Source organism: Pongo abelii, chromosome 2 (genome assembly GCF_028885655.2).
Source record: "Pongo abelii isolate AG06213 chromosome 2, NHGRI_mPonAbe1-v2.0_pri, whole genome shotgun sequence".
Classification (NCBI taxonomy): Eukaryota; Metazoa; Chordata; class Mammalia; order Primates; family Hominidae; genus Pongo; species Pongo abelii.
In genome coordinates, this window is record NC_085928.1 from 106,632,668 (window position 1) to 106,653,095 (window position 20,428).

The 20,428-nt window shown below is 47.6% G+C and overlaps 1 protein-coding gene across 8 annotated transcripts in view; it reads right to left on the reverse strand.

The window, feature by feature from the left end:
* The window catches only part of DHX30 (DExH-box helicase 30), a 75,838-nt gene that overhangs the window by 26,230 nt on the left and 29,180 nt on the right, over positions 1–20,428 (reverse strand). For 2 of the 8 annotated variants that reach the window (XM_063721529.1, NM_001131834.2), the window contains 3 exons: positions 18,339–18,433; positions 13,046–13,100; positions 5,647–5,742 (listed from right to left, as the gene is read on the reverse strand). In XM_063721529.1, coding sequence (XP_063577599.1) covers positions 5,647–5,742; positions 13,046–13,073 — 124 coding nt within the window. In that variant the 5' untranslated portion in view covers positions 13,074–13,100; positions 18,339–18,433. Of the gene's footprint in view, positions 1–4,500; positions 4,530–5,646; positions 5,743–7,605; positions 7,772–13,045; positions 13,101–18,338; positions 18,434–20,025; positions 20,273–20,428 lie in introns of those variants that run through there. The other 6 variants (XM_054550223.2, XM_054550227.1, XM_054550226.2 and 3 more) reach the window with 6 other exon arrangements.

Sequence of the window (20,428 nt, forward strand, 5' to 3'; positions counted from 1 at the left end):
TTGCGGGTTCATTATACTATTTTTTCTAGTTTACAACACATGTGTTGAACAGATGTTTAGATTTTTATGTTAAAAAAAAATCAGCCAGGCGCAGTGGCTCATGCCTGTAATCCCAGCACTCTGGGAGGCTGAGGTGGGTGGATCATGAGGTCAGGGGATCAAGACCATCCTGGCCAACACGGTAAAACCCCATCTCTACTAAAAATACAAAAATTAGCTGGGCGTGGTGGCACACGCCTGTAGTCCCAGCTACTCGGGAGGCTGAGGCAGGAGAATTGCTTGAACCCGGGAGGCAGAGGTTGCAGTGAGCCGAGATTGCGCCACTGCACTCCAGCCTGGCGACAGAGTGAGACTCTGTCTCAAAAAGAAAAAGAAAAAAAAAAAAAAAAATCCAGGGATGCCAGCCAACTAGTTTGTTCCCAGGGGGGTCTTTGTCCTTGGTTTGGTTGTGTCCCCACCCAAATTTCATCTTGAATTGTAGCCCCCATAATTCCCATGTGTCATGGGAGGGACCTGGTTGGGAGGTCATTGAATCATGGGGGCAGTTTCTCCCATATTGTTCTCATAGTAGTGAGTAAGTCTCAAGAGATCTGATGGTTTAATAAGGGGAAAACTCCTTTCATTTATTTATTTATTTATTTATTTATTTATTTATTTTTGAGACAGAGTCTCGCTCTGTTGCCCAGGCTGGAGTGCAGTGGTGCAATCTCGGCTGACTGCAAGCTCCACCTCCCAGGTTCACACCATTCTCCTGGCTCAGCCTCCCGAGTAGCTGGGACTACAGGTGCCCGCCACCACACCCGGATAATTTTTTGTATTTTTAGTAGAGACAGGGTTTCAATGTGTTAGCCAGGATGGTCTCGATCTCCTGACCTCATGATTCGCCTGCCTTGGCCTCCCAAAGTGCTGGGATTACAGGCGTGGGCCACTGTGCCTGGCCTTTTTTATTTTTTATTTTTATTTTTTTGAGATGGAGTCTTGTTCTGTCACCCAGGCTGGAATGCACTGGCACGATCTCGGCTTACTGCAACCTCCACTTCCTGGGTTCAAGCGATTCTCCTGCCTCAGTCTCCCAAGCAGCTGGGACTACAGGTACACGCCACCATGCCCAGCTAATTTTTGTATTTTTAGTAGAGACAGGGTTTCACCATATTGGCCAGGCTGGTCTTGAACTCCTGACCTCATGATCCACCCACCTCAGCCTCCCAAAGTGCTGGGATTACAGGCATGGGCCACCATGCCCGGCTGGGAAAACCCCTTTCACTTGGCTCTGTCTTTCTCTCTTGTCTGCCACCATGTAAGATGTGCCTTTTTCCTCTAACCATGGTTGTGAGGCCTCTCCAGCCACATGGAACTGTGAATCCATTAAACCTCTTTTTCTTTATAAATTACCCAGTCTTGGGTATGTCTTTATCAGCAGCATGAAAATGGACTAATGCAGTCCCCTTTTCCTATTCATTTATTTCAACCGGGTTCTAACAGCAAGAGTCACCCTGAGCAAGTATTTCACCTCCACAAACCTCACTGACTCTTGTAAGATAAGGGCAACTCTTTACAGCAGCTCTTGGAACTCTTCTGCTTCTGCGATCTTCTCCTCACTGGTCTAGAGCAGGAGTTGGCAAACTACAGCCTGCAGACCAAATCCAGACCCCTGCCTGTTGTTAGAAAGTTTTATTGGAACAGAGCCACGCTCATTTACTATGTTATTCTATTATGTTATTTGCCATTATCTATGACTGCTTTCATTCTATAATGGCAGAGTCAAATAACTGCAACAGCATATGCCCGACACAGCATAAAATATTTATTACCTGATGATTACAAAAAAAAGATTGTCAACTCCTCCTCTAAAGGACCTTAAAGACCGGGTGTGGTGGCTCATGCCTGTCATCCCAGCACTTTGGGAGGCCGAGGTGGGTGGATCACCTGAGGTCAGGAGTTCAAGGCCAGCCTGGCCAACGTGGTGAAACTCCATCTCTACTAAAAATACAGAAATTAGCTCTGGGCATGGTGGTGGGTGCCTGTAATCCCAGCTACTCAAGAGGCCGTGGCAGGAGAATGGCTCGAACCCAGGAGGAAGGTTGCAGTGAGCCGAGATTGCACCATTGAACTCTAGCCTGGACAAGAGTGAGACTCCATCTCAATCAATCAATCAATCAGTAAAGGACCTTAAAGAAAGTTAGAAAAAAGGGCCGGGCACGGTGGCTCATGCCTGTAATCCCAACACTTTGGGAAGCCAAGGTGGCCAGATTGCCTGAGGTCAGGAGTTTGAGACCAGCCTGACCAACATGGAGAAACCCCATCTCTACTAAAAAAATACAAAAAATTAGCCAGGCATAGTGGCACATGCCTGTATTCCCAACTACTTGGGGGGCTGGGGCAAGAGAATCACTTGAACCCAGGAAGCGGAGGTTGCAGTGAGCCAAGATCGCGCCATTGTGCTCCCACCTGGGCAACAAGAGCGAAACTCCGTCAAAAAAAGAGAAAAGAAAGTTAGGAAAAAGACCAGGCACGGTGGCTCATACCTGTAATCCCAGCACTTTGGGAGGCTGAGGCAGGCGAATCACTTGAGCCCAGGAGTTGGAGACCAGCCTGGGCAAAATGGTGAAACCCCGTCTCTACTAAAAATACAAAAAAATCAGCTGGGCATGCTCGTGCATGCCTGTAGTTCCGGCTACCAGGGAGGCTGAGGCACAAGAATCACATGAATCCAGGAGGCAGAGGTTGCAGTGAGCCGACATCATGCCACCACATTCCAGCCTGGGTGACAGAGCGAGACTCCATCTCACAAATAAATAAACAAATAAATAAAAATAGAAAGTTAGAAGAAATAAAACAAAGGCCAAAAAAAAAAAAAGAGAGAGCCTTAGGCATGCACCCCTTTCTTTACACCAACATTAAGCCTCCTCTGTATTCTTGGAGGAGAGAAAGTTGCTTCCTTTCCCTGTGAAAAAGGAGGGAAGTTCTGAAAAAAGAAAGCGTTTACTGGCTCAGCAATCTCTCTATCCACTTCTGGATCGGGGATGACATCTGGTACTACATGTGCTAAACAACTACATCTAGCAGCACAGAATTAAGGCGTAAAGGATCTGCTGAATACATGGGAGAATGCTTTAGGAACCTATACTTTGGAGGCCCCAGAAAAAGGCAACAAGAGGAAGCCCAAGATAGTTCAGGCTTTGGGGCAGAGCAGAGAACTTCTGGAGGGACAGTGGAAGGGACCACCAACACCTAAAGAAACCAGGGGTCTCAGCCTATATTTTGGCAACTTACCCAACCATATTTAGATATATTACACGTGGTCAAAATGGCAAGAAAGGATCCACTTGGCTGGCAAGGAGACGGGTAAGAGGAGCTACAGGAGCCAGGTGGGCACCCGACTGCCCTACCAGGTCATCCGTCCTCATGGCTTCCCCTTCCACATAAGCCATAGGTCTCTTTTTTTTTTTTGAGACGGAGTCTCGCTGTGTTGCCCAGGCTAGAGTGTAGTGGTGCGATCTCAGCTCACTGCAACACCCGCCTCCTGCGTTCAAGGAATTCTCCTGCCTCAGCCTCCTAAGTAGCTGGGATTACAGGCATGCACCACCACGCCCAGCTAATTTTTTGTATGTTTAGTAGAGACGGGGTTTCACCATGTTGGCCAGGCTGGTCTCGAACTCCTGGCCTCAGATGATCCACCCACCTCAGCCTCCCAAAATTCTGAGATTACAGGCGTAAGCCACCATGCCCGGCCAGCCACAAGTCTCTTGACGTAAACCACCACATCAAGAAGAGGGCACACATCTATTTGAGGCAATGGACAGGAAAGATCAGTTTGTGGCCCCCAAGATCCTGCCAGAAGTGTCATCCCACGGTGCTTTCTGTGTCTCAAATCTGAGTAGGTGGGGCCGAGTGACAGGGGACAGCCAGAGGTGAGTTTCTTGATGTACTCACCCCTTACCCTGCAAGGAAGCCTTGGGAAGACATTGGCAGTGGAGGAAGGGGGGTCAAGGAAGTAGGGAGGTGATCATTTTTTTTCAGTTCCAAATCTGATTCTGCTGAGTACTGTGATCGATATAAATGGCCACCATTTTCTGTGCACTGTTTTCCTTATATAAACACCAGAGAGACTGTTGCTGCAACACATCTCCTTAAGGGCAGGAGCACCAGTGAAGCCTCTAAGGAGCTAGAAAGCACAGGGGAGAGGCCTGATTGCTATCTGCAGGCCAAGAGGGCTGTTGCTTCCAGCTGAGAGAGAGAAGGCAAAATGCACATACCCACGGATGCCTCCTGGAGGCGCAGCTGTGAGGAGAGACCACCAGGCTCGGGGTCTGCACTCCTCTGGGGAAGAGAGCACAGCACTTGTGGGTCTGCCCCAGAGGCAGCAACTGCCCATCCCGTGATCAGTGTTCTCTTCCACGTGTGCTCAAGAAGGCACTGCCTAGCCAACTGCCTGGTTAACCCCGACTAACCGTCTTCAAGCTTAGCCAAAGCACATCTGACACTCTCAGAGCCACTCACCTGCCATGTTGGAAATGTTAACGTTCAGCCTTTTCGAGTTACAGGGCATTTTAAGAAAGAAAAAAAAAAGGGCAATCAACTCTTGTTTTGGTAACGGTAGGGGGGTGGCATTTCTTTAAAACCTAAGTCAAATGGTCAGGGGGCTAGAAGTACTCATTTCTATCCTGCTGTCAGTAGTCAGGGCCACGGCAGCAGGAGTGTGAAAACTGCCTGGGACGCAGCAGCAGCATGGGCTGCAGAAACTGAGGTGCTCTGTGTTCCCCACACTCTCCTGAGCTCTTGACCTTCAAAGCACTTTACAGACAGACCCTAGAGTAGACATGCTGTCTCTAGATGAGAAAATGACTCTATGACCTAAAACAGGGCTCCTTCTGCTAGGTAGAGGGGTGTGAACAGGCAGCCTATGGGGCAGAAAAGAGCAGCTATTAGGACAAAAAGGCTTCCAGGAGCACTGGCCTTAGCAGGCCTGGAAAAGGTATATTAATAAGTCTGAGGGAGAAGAGGAGGCGCTCATGTGCAGCGATGCTTCCCTGGGTCCTATCCCTGGTGCCATCCCTGGGTACTGGTAGGGCCTGAGGTAAGCTGCCACTTACCTGGTGCTCTAACATTCTCCCCAATCAAAAGGACAGCCTACCTTGCCAAGTGGACTGAGAGGCACATTTTAATGTCAGTAAAGTGCTTTGAGGTGCCACATGGGAGACAGGAAAGTGATCTGTGTGTATCTCCAAAGCCTCCAAGATGGAAAGCACTAGGGTTGAGTCAGGGCTGTCTGTTCCAGCCCTGCTACAAGCACCCTGCTCTCTGAGCCACCTGATCAGGGACTTCTAGGAGCCTCGATGCCCCAAGCCCTGCGGATTCTCCATGCTGGTGCTGAGAGAACCACCCAAACTGAGCCTAGGCTTTAGTCCAGGCCACACAAGGAGGCCCAAGAAGACTGCAGGGTGCAGGCCATGAGTCCAAGGATCATGAAAAAATCCAGACTTTTCCAAGTAATTTCTCCCTCAGGGCTCCAATAGCTCTGCTAACCCCACCCTTCCTCACTCGCTTTCTGGAGGCCTGTGGCCCTGGCACCAGGGCTCCCGTTGCCACCCACCTCCCCACAGACCCTGGACCAAGCTGTTGCTGGAGGCAAGACTCCTCCCTTACCTCGAGAGATGGTCCCTCCTGGGGCAGGGTTGACACACATGGGTGGAAGGCGGGGTGGGGGAAGTTTGCACTGACGCTGCCTGTGCTGGGCCCGATCTGGGGAAAGAGAGAGGGCATCAGGGCGACATGTTCTCACCCCTCACAGTCACAGACCCCTGAACTGACTCACTCAGAGCATCCGTGAGGAGCTCTGGGCAACAGGGCTGCTGGACAGTGCTGGGAGCAGCCACAGGTTCTGAGGAACAGCACTAACAACCCCACACAGGAAGAAGGCAAGCGTCTCATATGATGTGATACGTGACAGCCTTAGAGAGAGCCCTCAAACTCTTCCTGTTCCCTTAGCTACCCGCTATGAGGTTAACACCCATCCTATATACTTCTCTTAGTCTTAAGTTGTGAGAATGTGACAGGACAACAGGAGAAAGCTGAAAGCCTTGGTACTACGTCAACTCAAAAGCACCACGTGTCTGCTTCTTATGGTAGCTACCTACGCCTTTGCTATGGGTTCCCCGGATGGCTACCTCAGCCACCAAATCTCAAATCATTCTTTCCCTCCAAGAGCTGGGCAAGAGAGGGACGACTGGACTATGTGGGTCCAGCTTGAGAGCTAAAACCAGACCCACGCTTACCAGCCTTCTCCCTCTTTCTAAAAGAGAACAACCTGCCATTCCAAATACTTCCATTCATTTGGGGGCTAAATGCTACTTATTAGTAACCAGAAAGTACATTTCTAAGAAGTCCCAAAAACTTGAGGTACATGAACGAAAATTAAGACACTCACTGAGTCTTCCACGGGAAGGTGGAAATACATGGGTAAGGAAGGCTTAAGGTCCTTTTAAACCACCTAAATGGTGACATTCAGAGAGTCACTAGTCTGGGGGCTGGGAGAAATGCATGCACTCTTTGCTCTCTTTGCCCCCTGGTTTCAGTATAGTAAATGGGGTAGAAGGGGAGCAGAGATGGCCACGCACACCTGAAGCTTGAGAAACCACCTGTTCTACAAAGATGTTCATTTGTGGAATGCAAATTGACTCATATACAATTGGTAAAGAGGAGAAAGATATCAGTAAAACATGACTCTTGTTTCAAAAAATTCTGAAGGCAAAGGATCTGAAAAAGCAGGAGTAGAATTATAATCTTCAGCAGGAAAGAAAAAGCCCTTTCAGCTATTTTTTTTTTTATTAAAATTGAGTGCCTATACCTATAGAGAATCAAGGTGGTAGATACAAAGGTGTTCACTATACAATTTCTTCAATGTTTCAGTATTTTTGAAATTTTTCACAACAAAATGTTGGGGGGGAAGCAAGTCCTGCACTCCAACCCTCCTCCCCCACAGTCCCAGCTGCACACACTCCTTTACCACAGTGGCTGTTTCAGAACTCCACCTCCACCTGGGCTTCCTCGGTAACTGCCAGCTCTGCTCGCATTAGAAGGCTCTTTGTAGCCCGGCGCGGTGGCTCACGCCTATAATCCCAGCACTTTGGGAGGCTGAGGCCAGTGGATCACGAGGTCAAGAGATCGAGACCATCCTGGCCAACATGGTGAAACCCCGTCTCTACTAAAAATACAAAAATTGGCAGGGCGTGGTGGCGTGTGCCTGTAGTCCCAGCTACTCAGGAGGCTGAGGCACGAGAATCACTTGAACCCGGGAGGCAGAGGGTGCAGTGAGCTGAGATCGTGCCATTGCATTCCAGCCTGGCCACAGAACAAGACTCCGTCTCAAAAAAAAAAAGAAGACGGCTCTTTGTACATTTGCAGCATCACATCACCCTGAGCTGCCTGTCTAGGTGGTCCAAAGCATCTTCCCAAGCACCAATAATTGTTTTTGTCATATTTTGGTCACAAAGCTGCAGTTGCATTGGCCCAATTCTATTTTTCCCATAAGCTCTCTTATAATATTATAGATGTGTGATTTTTTTCTTTTTATTTTATAGGTATGTGATTTTACAGAAAACATACATAGGGTTACAGCAGACGTGCTTGTAGGATCTTCTAGAACTAAGTGCCTAGGATCAAGGTTTATTTTGAAACTAATTCCAGTTCTGCCTTGAAGCTAAGGTTGGAAATGACCAGCTCAACCTCTCCATTCCTGTTTAAGGAGGGTCCTCATTCACATCCAGGGATGCTGGATTGAAAAAAAAAAAAGAATAAATGATTCAATGATTAGTTATTATCTCATTAAGCATTTTCAGCAATTGGGAGAGAGTTTTTACAATCCCATAACTTCACTGAGCCCACTTCTGACCATGTACCTGGAGAGAAAATGCACATTCTTGCTATTGATCCAGTATTTTTCAAAGTTTTGTGCTGGCTGTGAAAGACTCAGCTTGCTCTTTTTTTCTTTTTTTTTTTGTTTGCTCTTTTTTATTGTTCAGCTTGCTCTTTGTAGCCTGAGTCTGATGGCATTACAGGTAATAAATCAGACAGCTGAGTTAAGATGCTGGCAAGGGCAGTAACAAGTAACTTACCAGGAACATGGGCATTCTCGCCAACAGCTTTGTTAAATTACATAATGAGAAGATGGTAGCTAGCCACAAGACCCAGTGGGCCACCATCCACAATGCTGCATGGAATTGCTATAGCTGTTTCCATCAGAACCATCAAATGGCCCATCCTATTGAGGCTATAAGCTCCAGAGTACCAAGAAGCATCTCTGAAATAGAGCTCTCTTCACCCTAGTGTCTCCTATATAGCAGGTGCTCAATCATGCAGCCTCACAGCACACTGCATGCTGAGGCAAGGCTATAGCTCTCCAGTATTTATCAAAGGCATACCATGCCCAAGAGTAAGGGTTGAGCACCGACCACAGCCAGGTGCTTTTCCTATATTTCAGCTCTAATATCTTCACTGTAGTCCTGAAGATAGCAGGTAGGAAACGGGATCAGGTAAGTTAACACCTTGCTAGTATTAGCGAAAGCCAGATTCAAGCCCCAGTCAATCAAACTCGGGAACCTCAAGCTTCACATCAACTTTCACATCAATTTACATTTCCTCTCAAGGTTCATGACACCGTAGGAGCTCATAATTTCATGATGAAGAGCAAAGAAACATGTAAAAGGAAAACTCAAGCCAAGCACAGTGGCTCACACCTGTAGTCCCAACACTTTGGGAGGCCAAGGGAGGAGGATTACATGAAGCCAGGAGTTTGAGAACAGCTTGGGAAACATAGGAAGACCCTGTTTCCACCAAAAATATATATATATTTTTATTTATTTATTTTTTTATTTCTTAAAAAAATACAGAATAAAACAAAACAAAACAAACTAACAAAAAATGGCCGGGCGCGGTGGTTCACGCCTGTAATCCCAACATTTTAGGAGGCCAAGGTGGGTGGATCACGAGGTCAGGAGACTGAGACCATCCTGGCTAACACGGTGAAACCCCATCTCCACTAAAAATACAAAAAATTAGCCAGGCGTGGTGGCTGGCGCCTGTAGTCCCAGCTACTCGGGAGGCCGAGGCAAAAAAATGGCATGAATCCGGGAGGTGGAGCTTGCTAAAAATACAGAGAGACAGGGTCTCCCAATGCTGTCCAGGCTGCTCTCAAACTCCTGGCTCAAACAATCTTCTTGTTTTGGCCTCCCAAAGTGCTGGGATTACAGGCATGGGACACGGCCCCCAGACAGAAAAAAAAAATTTTTCTTTTTTTTTTTTTTTTTTGAGACAGAGTCTCGCTCTGTCACCCAGGCTGGAGTGCAGTGGTGTGATCTCAGCTCACTGCCACCTCTGCCTCCCGGGTTCGAGCGATTTGCTGCCTCAGCCTCCCGAGTAGCTGGGATTACAGGTGACTGCTACCATGCCCAGCTGATTTTTGTATTTTTTTTTTTTTTAGTAGAGACGGGGTTTCACCCCGTTTTTGGCCAGGCTGGTCTCGAACTCCTGACGTCAAGTAGTCTGCCCACCTTAGCCTCCCAAAGTGCTGGGATTACAGGCGTGAGCCACCGTGCTCAGCCGAGGATCATGATTTTTATTGGGCTTTCCATCTCTTTACAAAATCAGTACTATTAATTCAGAGACACTCACCATAAGAAAACCTGTTTTCATCGACCTTTTACAAGTGGGTAGACAATAAAGCCCACTAGTTAGTAAGTAAACACAAAGTGCTAATTTTAGCTAAAAAAAAAAAAAAAAATGTGCTGCCCACACTAATCTCAAGTTCAGTTTTTTCCTTCTTACATATAGTTGGCCAAAAAAAAAAAAAAAAAGCCCAGGATGAGGATGACTGAAATAAATTTTTTCAAACAATATGAAAACAGATGGAGTGGCTGGAGACACACAAGGAGACAGGGACAGGCTGCTCTCTGAGCCCTGGTACGTCCAGCCCTCCTTCTGGCCCCATTCAATGGTTTACACAGGGCACCACTTGGCCAGGGGTTTCCCAGGCCTCGAGGAACACAACTTAGAGAGAGAGAAGACACAATCAGGAAGACCTGTTTAATCAGCAGTTATAGACGTTCTGTTATGGTTCTTATTTATTTGTAAAATATCCTCAGACAGAAGCCTCAGGATCAGCTTCAACACGGGCTACAGGCCCTTTACTCTTCAGTCTCTTGAAGAAGAAAAGTCATGTTCTAAGAAATACAAAGCTCTCAGGATCTGGCCCCTAAAGTCCCCACAAGCTACTTTACCTCCTATAAACACACAGTGAACTCTACCCTATAAGCCCTGTCATGGCTCAATTCTGCCATTGCCTATGCAACCCCCTCACTCCGTTTGCTGTAGAGCACTAATTTCAAGACTTGCCAGAGTTTCTTTTTTTTTTTTTTTTTTTTTTTTTGAGATGGAGTCTCGCTCTTTCACCCAGGCCAGAGTGCAGTGGTGTGATCTCGGCTCACTGCAAGCTCTGCCCCCTGGGTTCACGCCATTCTCCTGCCTCAGCCTCCCGAGTAGCTGGGACTACAGGCACCCGCCATCGCACCCGGCTAATTTTTTTTTTGTATTTTTAGTAGAGACGGGGTTTCACCATATTGGCCAGGATGGTCTCGATCTCCTGACCTCGTGACCTGCCCGCCTCGGCCTCCCAAAGTGCTGGGATTACTGGCGTGAGCCACCGCGCCCAGCAAGACTTGCCAGAGTTTCTATGATCACTAATGTAAGAATGACTTTGATATAGTGTGGATATTTGTCCCTACCCAAATCTCATGTTGAAATGTAATCTCCTGCCGGTGGCTCACGCCTGTAATCCCAACACTTTGGGAGGCCGAGACGGGCGAATCACTTGAGCTCAGGAGTTAGAGACAAGCCTGGCCAATATGGCGAAACCCCATCTCTACTAAAAATACAAAAATTACCCAGGCGTGGTGGCGCACGCCTGTAGTCCCAGCTACTCGGGAGGCTGAGGCAGGAGAATTGCTTGAACCCAGGAGGCAGAGGTTGCAGTGAGCCGAGCTCGTGCCACTGCACTCCAGCCTGGGCAACAACAGAGTGAGACTCCGTCTCAAAAAAAAAAAAAGAAATGTAATCTCTGCTGTTGAAGGGTCATAGAGTGGATGCCTCGTGGCTTGCTGCTATCCTTGCGATAGTGAGTAAATGCTCATGAAATCTTTTTTTTTTTTTTTGAGATGGATTCTTGCCCTGTCGCCCAGGCTGGAGTGCAGTGGCACGATCTTGACTCACTACAACCTCCACCTCCTGGGTTCAAGCAATTCTCATGCCTCAGCCTCCCAAGTAGCTGGGAATACAGGAGCACACCACCATACCTGGCTAATTTTCTGTATTTTTAGTAGAGACAGGGGTCTCATCATGTTGGCCAGGCTGGTCTCAAATGCCTGACCTCAAGTGATCCGCCCACTTTGGCCTCCCAAAGTGCTGGGATTACAGGCGTGAGCCACTGAGCCCAGCCTCTCATGAGATCTTGTTTATTTTATTTATTTATTTATTTATTTTTGAGATGGCATCTCACTCTTGTTGCCCAGGCTGGAGTGCAATGGCACGATCTCAGCTCACTGCAACCCGTCTCCCAGGTTCAAGCAATTCTCCTGCCTCAGCCTCCCGAGTAGCTGGGATTACAGGTGCCCACCACCACACATGGCTTTTTTTTTTTTTTTTTTTTTTGAGACTGAGTCTTGCTCTGTTGCCCAGGCTGGAGTGCAGTGGTGTAATCTCAGCTCGCTGCAACCTCTGCCTCCCGGGTTAAAGCTATTCTCCTGCCTCAGCCTCCCAGTAGCTGGGACTATAGGCACACACTGCCACGCCTGGATAATTTTTTGTATTCTAGTAGAGACGGGGTTTCACCGTGTTGTCCAGCCTGGTCTGGAACTCCTGAGTTCAGGCAATCCGTCCACCTTGGCCTCCCAAAGTGCTGGGATTACAGGCGTGAGCCATCATGCCCAGCCAATCTTGTTTAAATTGTGTGGCACCTCCCCAACTCTCTCCCTGGATCCTGATTTTTGCCATGTGACATGCCTGCTCCCGCTTCACCTTCTGCCCCTGAGTAAAAGCTCCCTGAGTCCTCCCCAGAAGCCAAACAGATGCCAGCAGCATGTTTCCTATACACCCTGCAGAAATGTGAGCCAATTAAACCTCTTTTCTTATAAATTACCCAGTCTCAGGTATTTTTTTATACCAATGCAAGAACAGCCTAATACAGACTCAATCCACTTCCACCAGTGTTTACTGAGGTCTACTATGTGCAAAATGCTGGCCAGGTGCTATGCATGATAAAAGCACACAACAGGCCCTGGCTACAGGGAGCTTCCAATCTAGTGACAAAATGATTAATTCAGAATAGACTAACCATGAGAACGAACAGGTATGGTACTGAGGAAGATTGGAGAAAGATTGCATTTGGTCAACAGAATTAGGAAAGGTTCATGAAGGAGATGGTATAAAATACTAGCCTAGAAAAATAGGATTTTAGAGGCCAGGCACGGTGGCTCACACCTGTAATTCCAGCACTTTGGGAGGCCGAGGTGGGTGGATCACTTGAGGTCAACAGTTTGAGACCAGCCTGGCCAACATGGTGAAACCCCGTCTCAACTAAAAAAAAAAAGAATTAGCCGAGCTTGGCAGCCGATTCCTGTAATCCCAGCTACTACGGAAGCTGAGGCAGGAGAATTGCTTCAACCCAGGAGGCGGAGGTTGCACTGAACCGAGATCGTGCCACTGCACTCCAGCCTGGGCGACAGAAGTAAGACTCCATCTCAGAAAAAAAAAAAAGGATTTTAATAAGCAGGGAGTACGCAGAAGGGAGCACCAGGAGGAAGCATGGCAAAGGCGATGGCAAGGGTTAGCACAGATTATAAGCACCATGCAAAAGGAAGGCTATAGGAAAGGACTTTGGAAAACCACCCAAAGAAATGGGCCAAAACTACATACTGGGGAGAGACTTTCACAGCCCTCAGAGCTGCCCATCCCAATAAGGAAGGGCATGAGGTCACAAGCACAGTTGCAGTCTTACCTTTTCTGAATGAGTCCAGGCTGAACATTTCTGGCCAGGAGGGAAAGCTGGAATCCTGAGAACAAGGAGGGCCAAGAGGCAATGGTTAATATTCCTGGTCCAGCAACCCACAAAGAAGACTTCAGTAACATGGAGAGCACTGTCCAGAAAATGAAAAAAATGAAACTCTTCACTAATGAGCCCCAACTGCTGCTCCCCAGTCTTGAGGACTAGAAGGCCAGCTCCACTCTAGAGTAACTGTCTTTGCTTCTTTCTAATTGAGCACTTTCTTCCCTGTCCTAAAACTCCCCACATCCTGTTAAACAGAGGGAGATGCCTTTCACATGAGAGACATGTAGTTCTACCTAGTTCATCATAATACTTACAGGTTTCCTTCCCAGTTCATCATAATACTTGCAGGTTTCCTTCCTAGTTATCATAATACTTGTAGGTTTCCTTGGGACTTCCAGGAAGAAACGAAATTCTACATGGACCCCTTCTGTCACGTGGCATCAGGAAATAGGACTGATGACTGCCTTATGGGCAAACTGGCTTACTGGGCTTTCATAAAACCTAGTCAAGACCCTAAAAATGAGATTTGACTGACAGGATCAAAGAACAACTGTACAGTGATTCAGAATACAAAGCTTTTCATAACAGAGTCTCTATGAAGTAACAAATATAAAGTTAAAGCACAACTATTAGCCAAAAGTTTTGGTGCATTTTCCTTATTAGTATATTTAACTGAGGACTAAGAGATGACAAGAAAAAAAAGCAACACCTCTGGTTTAACAATTTTGTTTGAAAAAATACTCAAATTCAGATTTATAGATGTTTTTATAATCCAGTACTCCTTGATTAGGGCAGTAACTTTAAGTGGACTTTGTTTAAAAACATCTACACAGTGTTTAGCAAATCAGAATCATGTCCAACATTGCTTGGAGTCTACTGGGGCCAACACTCCTGCTCCTGACTCCTGTTCTCTCTCATTCTCAAATTGTGGGGAGGTGGGGAGTGGAGGGCTGACCTGGGGCGGAATCTTTCAGGTCCATAGCAGGTCTCCTCTGATGGCCTCCACTCCCTAAGGGATGCTGGAAATTTCAGCCCATAGGATATGGTATATCACAGAGAAAACTTCAATACAATATCAACAATGATAACATTTACTTTAAGAAGTTACATTCCGGCCGGGCGCGGTGGCTCACGCCTGTAATCCCAGCACTTTGGGAGGCCCAGGCGGGCGGATCACGAGGTCAGGAGATCGAGACCGTCCTGGCTAACACGGTGAAACCCCGTCTCTACTAAAAAATACAAAAAATTAGCCGGGCATGGTTGCAGGCGCCTGTAGTCCCAGCTACTCGGGAGGCTGAGGCAGGAGAATGGCGTGAACCCAGGAGGCGGAGCTTGCAGTGAGCCAAGATCGCGCCACTGCACTCCAGCCTGGGCGACAGAGTAAGACTCCGTCTCAAAAAAAAAAAAAAAAAAAAAAAAAAAAAGAAGTTACATTCCATAGATACCTTCTATCCAAATGAAAATAAAAAGTGCGTAATTTGACATTCTAATTTAAAGAAAACCAGAATATTATAAAATCTAAAACATTTTAAGTGAATATTACTTAAAAAACAATACTCCCTGACCAACATGACCCCGTCTCTACTAAAAAAATACAAAAAATTAGCCAGGCACGGTGGCAGGCACCTATAATCTCAGCTACTCGGGAGGCTGGGGCAGGAGAATCGCTTGAATCCGGGAGGCAGAGGTTGCAGTGAGCCGAGATCGCGCCATTGCACTCCAGCCTGGGCAACAAGAGTGAGACTCTGTCTCAAAAAACACAAAAAACAAAAAACAAAACTCGGCTGGGTGCGGTGGCTCATGCCTGTAATCCCAGCACTTTGGGAGGCTGAGGTGGGCGGATCACCCTGAGGTCAGAAGTTCGAGACCAGCCTGGCCAACATGAGGAAACCTCCTCCCCAATAAAAATACAAAAATTAGCCGGCTGTGGTGGTGCATGCCTGTAATCCCAGCTACTCAGGGGGCTGAGGCAGGAGAATCGCTTGAACCCGGGAAGCAGAGGTTGCAGTGAGCCAAGATCGCGCCTCTGTACTCCAGCCTGGGCAACAGAGCAAGACTCCATCTCAAAAAAATAAAAATAAAAAGTAAATTAAAAAAAAAAAAGAAACAATGCTCTATTGCTAAGAAATGGTAAACTGGCTAGGCACAGTGGTTCACATCTGTAATCCCAGCACTTTGGGAGGCTGAGATGAGAGGAGCACTTGAGACCAGGAGTTCAAGACCAGCCTGGGCAACATAGTGAGACCGCATCTCTAAAAAAAATTTTCAAAATTAGCCAGGTGTGGTGGTACATGCTTGCAGTCTTAGCTACTGAGGAGGCTGAGGCAGGAGGATCACTTTGCCCAGGATTTTGAGGTTTACAGTGAGCTGTGATCACACCACTGCACTCCAGTCTGGGTGACAAAGCAAGACCCTGTCTCTCTTAAAAAAAAACGAAAAGCAAGCCGGGTGCAGTGGCTCATGCCTGTAAACCAGCATTTTGGGAGGCCGAGGCGAGCAGATCACCTGAGGTCGGGAGTTTGAGACCAGCCTGACCAACATGGAGAAACCCCGTCTCTACTAAAAATACAAAATTAGCCGGATGTGGTGGCGCATGCCTGTAATCCCAACTACGTGGGAGGCTGAGGCAGGAGAATCACTTGAAACCGGGAGGTGGACATTCCAGTGAGATGAGATTGTGCCACTGCACTGCAGCCTGGGCAACAAGAGCAAAACTCTGTCTCAAAAAAAATTTTTTAAAAAAAAGCAAAATTTAATGGCTAGGTGTGGTGGCTCATGCCTGTAGTCCCAGCACTTTGGGACACCCAGGTGAAGGATCACTTGAGGCCAGGAGTTCAAGACCAGCCTAAGCAACACAGTGAGACCCTGTCTCTAAAAAAAAAAATGTGTAAGTTAATTTACTTGCAAATAGACTCTTGATTTTGCTTTTTTTTTTTTTTTTGAGACAGAGTCTCGCTCTGTCACCAGGTTGGAGGGCAATGGCGTAATATCGGCTTACTGCAACCTCCACCTCCCGGGTTCAACCTATTCTCCTGCCTCAGCCTCCCAAGTAGCTGGGACTACAGGCACACGCCACCATGCACGGCTAAATTTTTTTGTATTTTTAGTAGAGATGGGCTTTCACCATGTTGGCCACCATGTTGGCCAGGATGGTCTCGATCTCTTGGCCTCATGATCTGCCTGCCTCGGCCTCCCAAAGTGCTGGGATTACAGGCATAAGCCACTGTGCCCGGCCAGTTTTGCTTTTTAAAAGCCCCTAATCCTCTAGCCCAATATGTCAATTTAGGCTCATGTACCACTCTTTTTCCTGTACTAATCTAAAAAATGATACTATGAGAATCAAGATAGGATCTTTTAGAGATAGAATTTACAGAGCTCTAGAACATTTCATAGAGATCCAAAAGAAAGCTGTCTTCCTTGTAATGCAGTCAGTAATGGTGTTTTGTTTTGTTTTGTTTTCAGACAGAGTCTTGCTCTTGTTGCCCAGGCTGGAGTACAATGGCATGATCTCTGCTCACTACAACCTCTACCTCCCAGGTTCAAGTGATTCTCCTGTCTCAGTCTCCCTAGTAGCTGGGATTACAGGCGCCCGCCACCACGCCTGGCTAATTTTTGTATTTTTGGTAGAGACAGTGTTTCACCACGTTGGCCAGACTGGATTCAAACTCCTGACCTTGTGATCTGCCCGCCTCAGCCTCCCAAAGTGCTGGGATTACAGGCATGAGCCACCATGCCGGGCCATAATGCAGTAATGTTAAAAAATCTTTGTAGTGGGCCAGGGTTGGTGGCTCACGCCTATAATCCCATCACTTTGGGAGTCTGAGGCAGGCAGATTGCCTGAGGTCAGGAGTTCGAGACCATTCTGGCCAAGATGGTGAAATCCTGTCTCTACTAAAAATACAAAAAAATTGGCCAGGCACACCTGAGCGCGGTGGCTCACTCCTGTAATCCCAGCACTTTGGGAGGCCAAGGCAGGCAGATCACGAAGTCAGGAGTTCGAGACCAGCATGGCCAACATGGTAAAACCCCATCTCCACCAAAAATACAAAAAATTAGCCAGGCGTGGTGGTGCACGCCTGTAGTCCCAGCTACTCAGGAGGCTGAGACAGAAGAATCGCTTGAACCCAGGAGGCGGAGGTTGCAGTGAGCCAAGATTGCACCACTGTACTCCAGCCTGGGTGACAGAGTGAGACTCCATCTCAGAAAAAAAAAAAAAAAAATTGGCCAGGCACGGTGGCTCACACCTGTAATCCCAGCACTTTCGGAGGCAGAGGCAGGCAGATCACAAGGTCAGGAGTTTGAGATCAGCCTGACCAAAATGGTGAAACCCCATCTCTACTAAAAATACAAAAATAAGCCAGGCATAGTGGTGTGCACCTGTAATCCCAGCTACTCAGGAGGCTGAGGCAGGAGAATCGCTTGAACCCAGGTGGCGGAGGTTGCAGTGAGCCAAGATCGCACCACTGCACTCCAACCTGGGCAACACAGAGTGAGACTCCATTTAAAAAAAAAAAAATACAAAAAAATTAGCCAGGCTTGGTGGCATGAGGCTAAGGCAGGGGAATTGCTTGAACTAAGGAGGTGGAGGTTGCAGTGAGCCGAGATTGCACCACTGCACTCCAGCCTGGGCGACATGGCAAGACTGTCTCAAAAACAAAAAATCTTTGTAGCTCAATATGTCTCAAGTAATTTACAGATAAGTAAAATGCTATTATATCAAGATTTCCTGCATAATGAAATACAGTTTAACTCCAGGTACAGTCACTAGGGCATGGTTCCAGGACAGAGACTCCACAATGACTAATTAAAAATGATACCCTTCTGGCTGGGCACAGTGGCTCATGCCTGTAATCCCAGCATTTTGGAGGCTGAGGCAGGCTGATCACCTGACATCAGGGGTTTGAGACCAGCCTGGCCAACATGGTGAAACCCCGTCTCTACTAAAAATACAAAAAAATCAGCTGGGCATGGTGGCAGGCGCCTGTAATCTCAGCTACTTGGGAAGCTGAGACAGGAGAATTGCTTGAACCTGGGAGGCAGAGGTTGCAGCAAGCCAAGATCGCGCCACTGCACTCCAGCCTGGGGGACAAAGCGAGACTCTGTCTCAAAAATAAAATAAAATAAAATAAATGATATCCTTCTTCCAAAATGGTCAGAAATAGGTTTAACACATGCCTCTTGTTTTATAGTATGGCTGAGCATCAGATCCACCACTGCTCTGTGCACGGCTAAATCAACTTACCTTATAAAAGCAATGACAGTCTCAGATTTTGTAGGCTTTTGAACTGGAGCTGAATTCTCTCCTTGCTATTCCTCATCACGAGGCTGGGCCTCCTCCTGAGAAGTACAACGCTGAGTCAATACAGTGGAGGCCCCATAGGGAAAGAAAGTTGCTCCAACCATCATTTACTAGCTCTAACAAGGACAAATTTTGTTAGTGGCATGAAGGGCACATACTGGACAAAATGGCCTTACAAATCAGGACTTACCATGACCCATTCTAGGCCCATTAAATTGTGAGCTGTCCTACACTAGCACCTGTAGAAGTGCTGAAGTCTTCTGACATCATCTAAGAAGATGTCAAGGTAAAGAAAGCCTTGTAAGCCTGAAAAGCATTTTCTGGAAGCCCAGAGCAAAACCTACTTCCATTTTGACTTCTAATCCCATAATAGTTATGATAATCTAACATAAAGAAGCTATAATACTCTTCAAGATTGGGAAAATAACAATAACTCAAAGTTGAATACCATTTTTACAGTTCACAACATACTTCCATAGACTTTATCCCATTTAATCCAGGCAACTATCCAATGAGGTAGGAATTATCTTTCCAAAGAAGAAAACTGAAGCCCAGGTTACACAACCTGCCCAAGATCCCATAGCTGCCTCAGGGCAGATGGAAATCAGCATTGAAGCATGCTGACTCCAAAACCCTCCATGCTTATACTAGGCTAAATTTATTTCCAGGATATTATGCTGTTGCCTAAATGTACTACGGTTCATTCCTTGAGACATATTATACTGTTATCTTCAAAGGCTGAAAGGGGCAAGAAAGATCCAACAGCTAATAAAACTTGTGTGTGGTTTTTGTTTTGTTTTGTTTTGAGACGGAGTTTCGCTCTTGTTGCCCAGGTTGGGGTGCGATGGCGCGATCTTGGCTCACTGCAACCTCCGCCTCCTGGGTTCAAGCAATTCTCTTGCCTCAGCCTCCCAAGTAGCTAGGGTTACAGGCGCACGCCACCATGCCCGGCTAATTTTTGTATGTTTAGTAGAAACGAGGTCTAGCCATGTTGGCCAGGCTGGTCTCAAACTTCTGACCTCAGGTGATCCACCCGCCTCGGCCTCCCAAAGTGCTGGGATTACAGGCGTGAGACACCGCTCCCGGCCCTAATAAAATTTTGTATCACAGCTACATAAATTAAAACACTTGAAGAGCAACTATCTTTTAGGGATAAAGAGCCAACACAGGTAGAAAACGCAGCAAAGGATGTAGTTTCTGCACATCGCCTTAAATCTCTAAGATTTAAGTGTAAATTACAAGATGTAGTCAAGACCCACAATGACAGTGGGGTTACCACCTTGCAAGAAACTTCAAGGGAAATCACCAGACAACGTCTCATTTCACTCTGGCCCATAAGCTGCAACTAAAACCAGGTTGAAAGCCTGTAAGTGGCCTTCTGCAGTCTACCTGCTAGTGTATGGCAAACCCTCATGGAGTGGGGTTGTAAAGTGAAACAGCCCCTGCCTTGAAAAATCACAATTCAAGTGACCAATGTTGCTACACAACGACTAGATATGCCATACCCCTGGCTTAGGGGTTCTGAGGACCCCTGGGACTCCAGTTCACTGCAAACAAAGGACCCAACATGCATTTGGTCTTCCCCTGCTAAATGGGGCAAGTTACCACCAGCAAACAAAGAATACCTCACCCCTTGGCCTCCCCCAGTGACAAGGTCGGTGCAAAAGGGGGCAAACTAGGGGGGCCAGAAGGCACCGGGCCTCCCTCTGGACGAACGGTCCGGGCAGCACCGGGAAGGAGGAGAAGTAGACAAAGGTCTCGGGGCACTCAGGAGGCTTCCTCCAGGCCCTGCCTGGGGAAACGGCGCATCCCCTGAGGCGAAGGCGTCGTTGCGCCAATGAAGCGGCCTCTCCCACGGCCTCCGCGGAGCCCCTGGCTGCGAGGCCCGCCCCGGCGGACCGGTCTGGCCCCCGCCCCCGCCCGGGCTCCATGGCAACGGCAGGCCGAGGCCTGGCTGCCCACGGATCGGTCGGGCCGGCTTCCCGGGCAGGCCTAGGATGCCCGGCCTGCTCCTCGGGCCCGCCGGCGTCTCC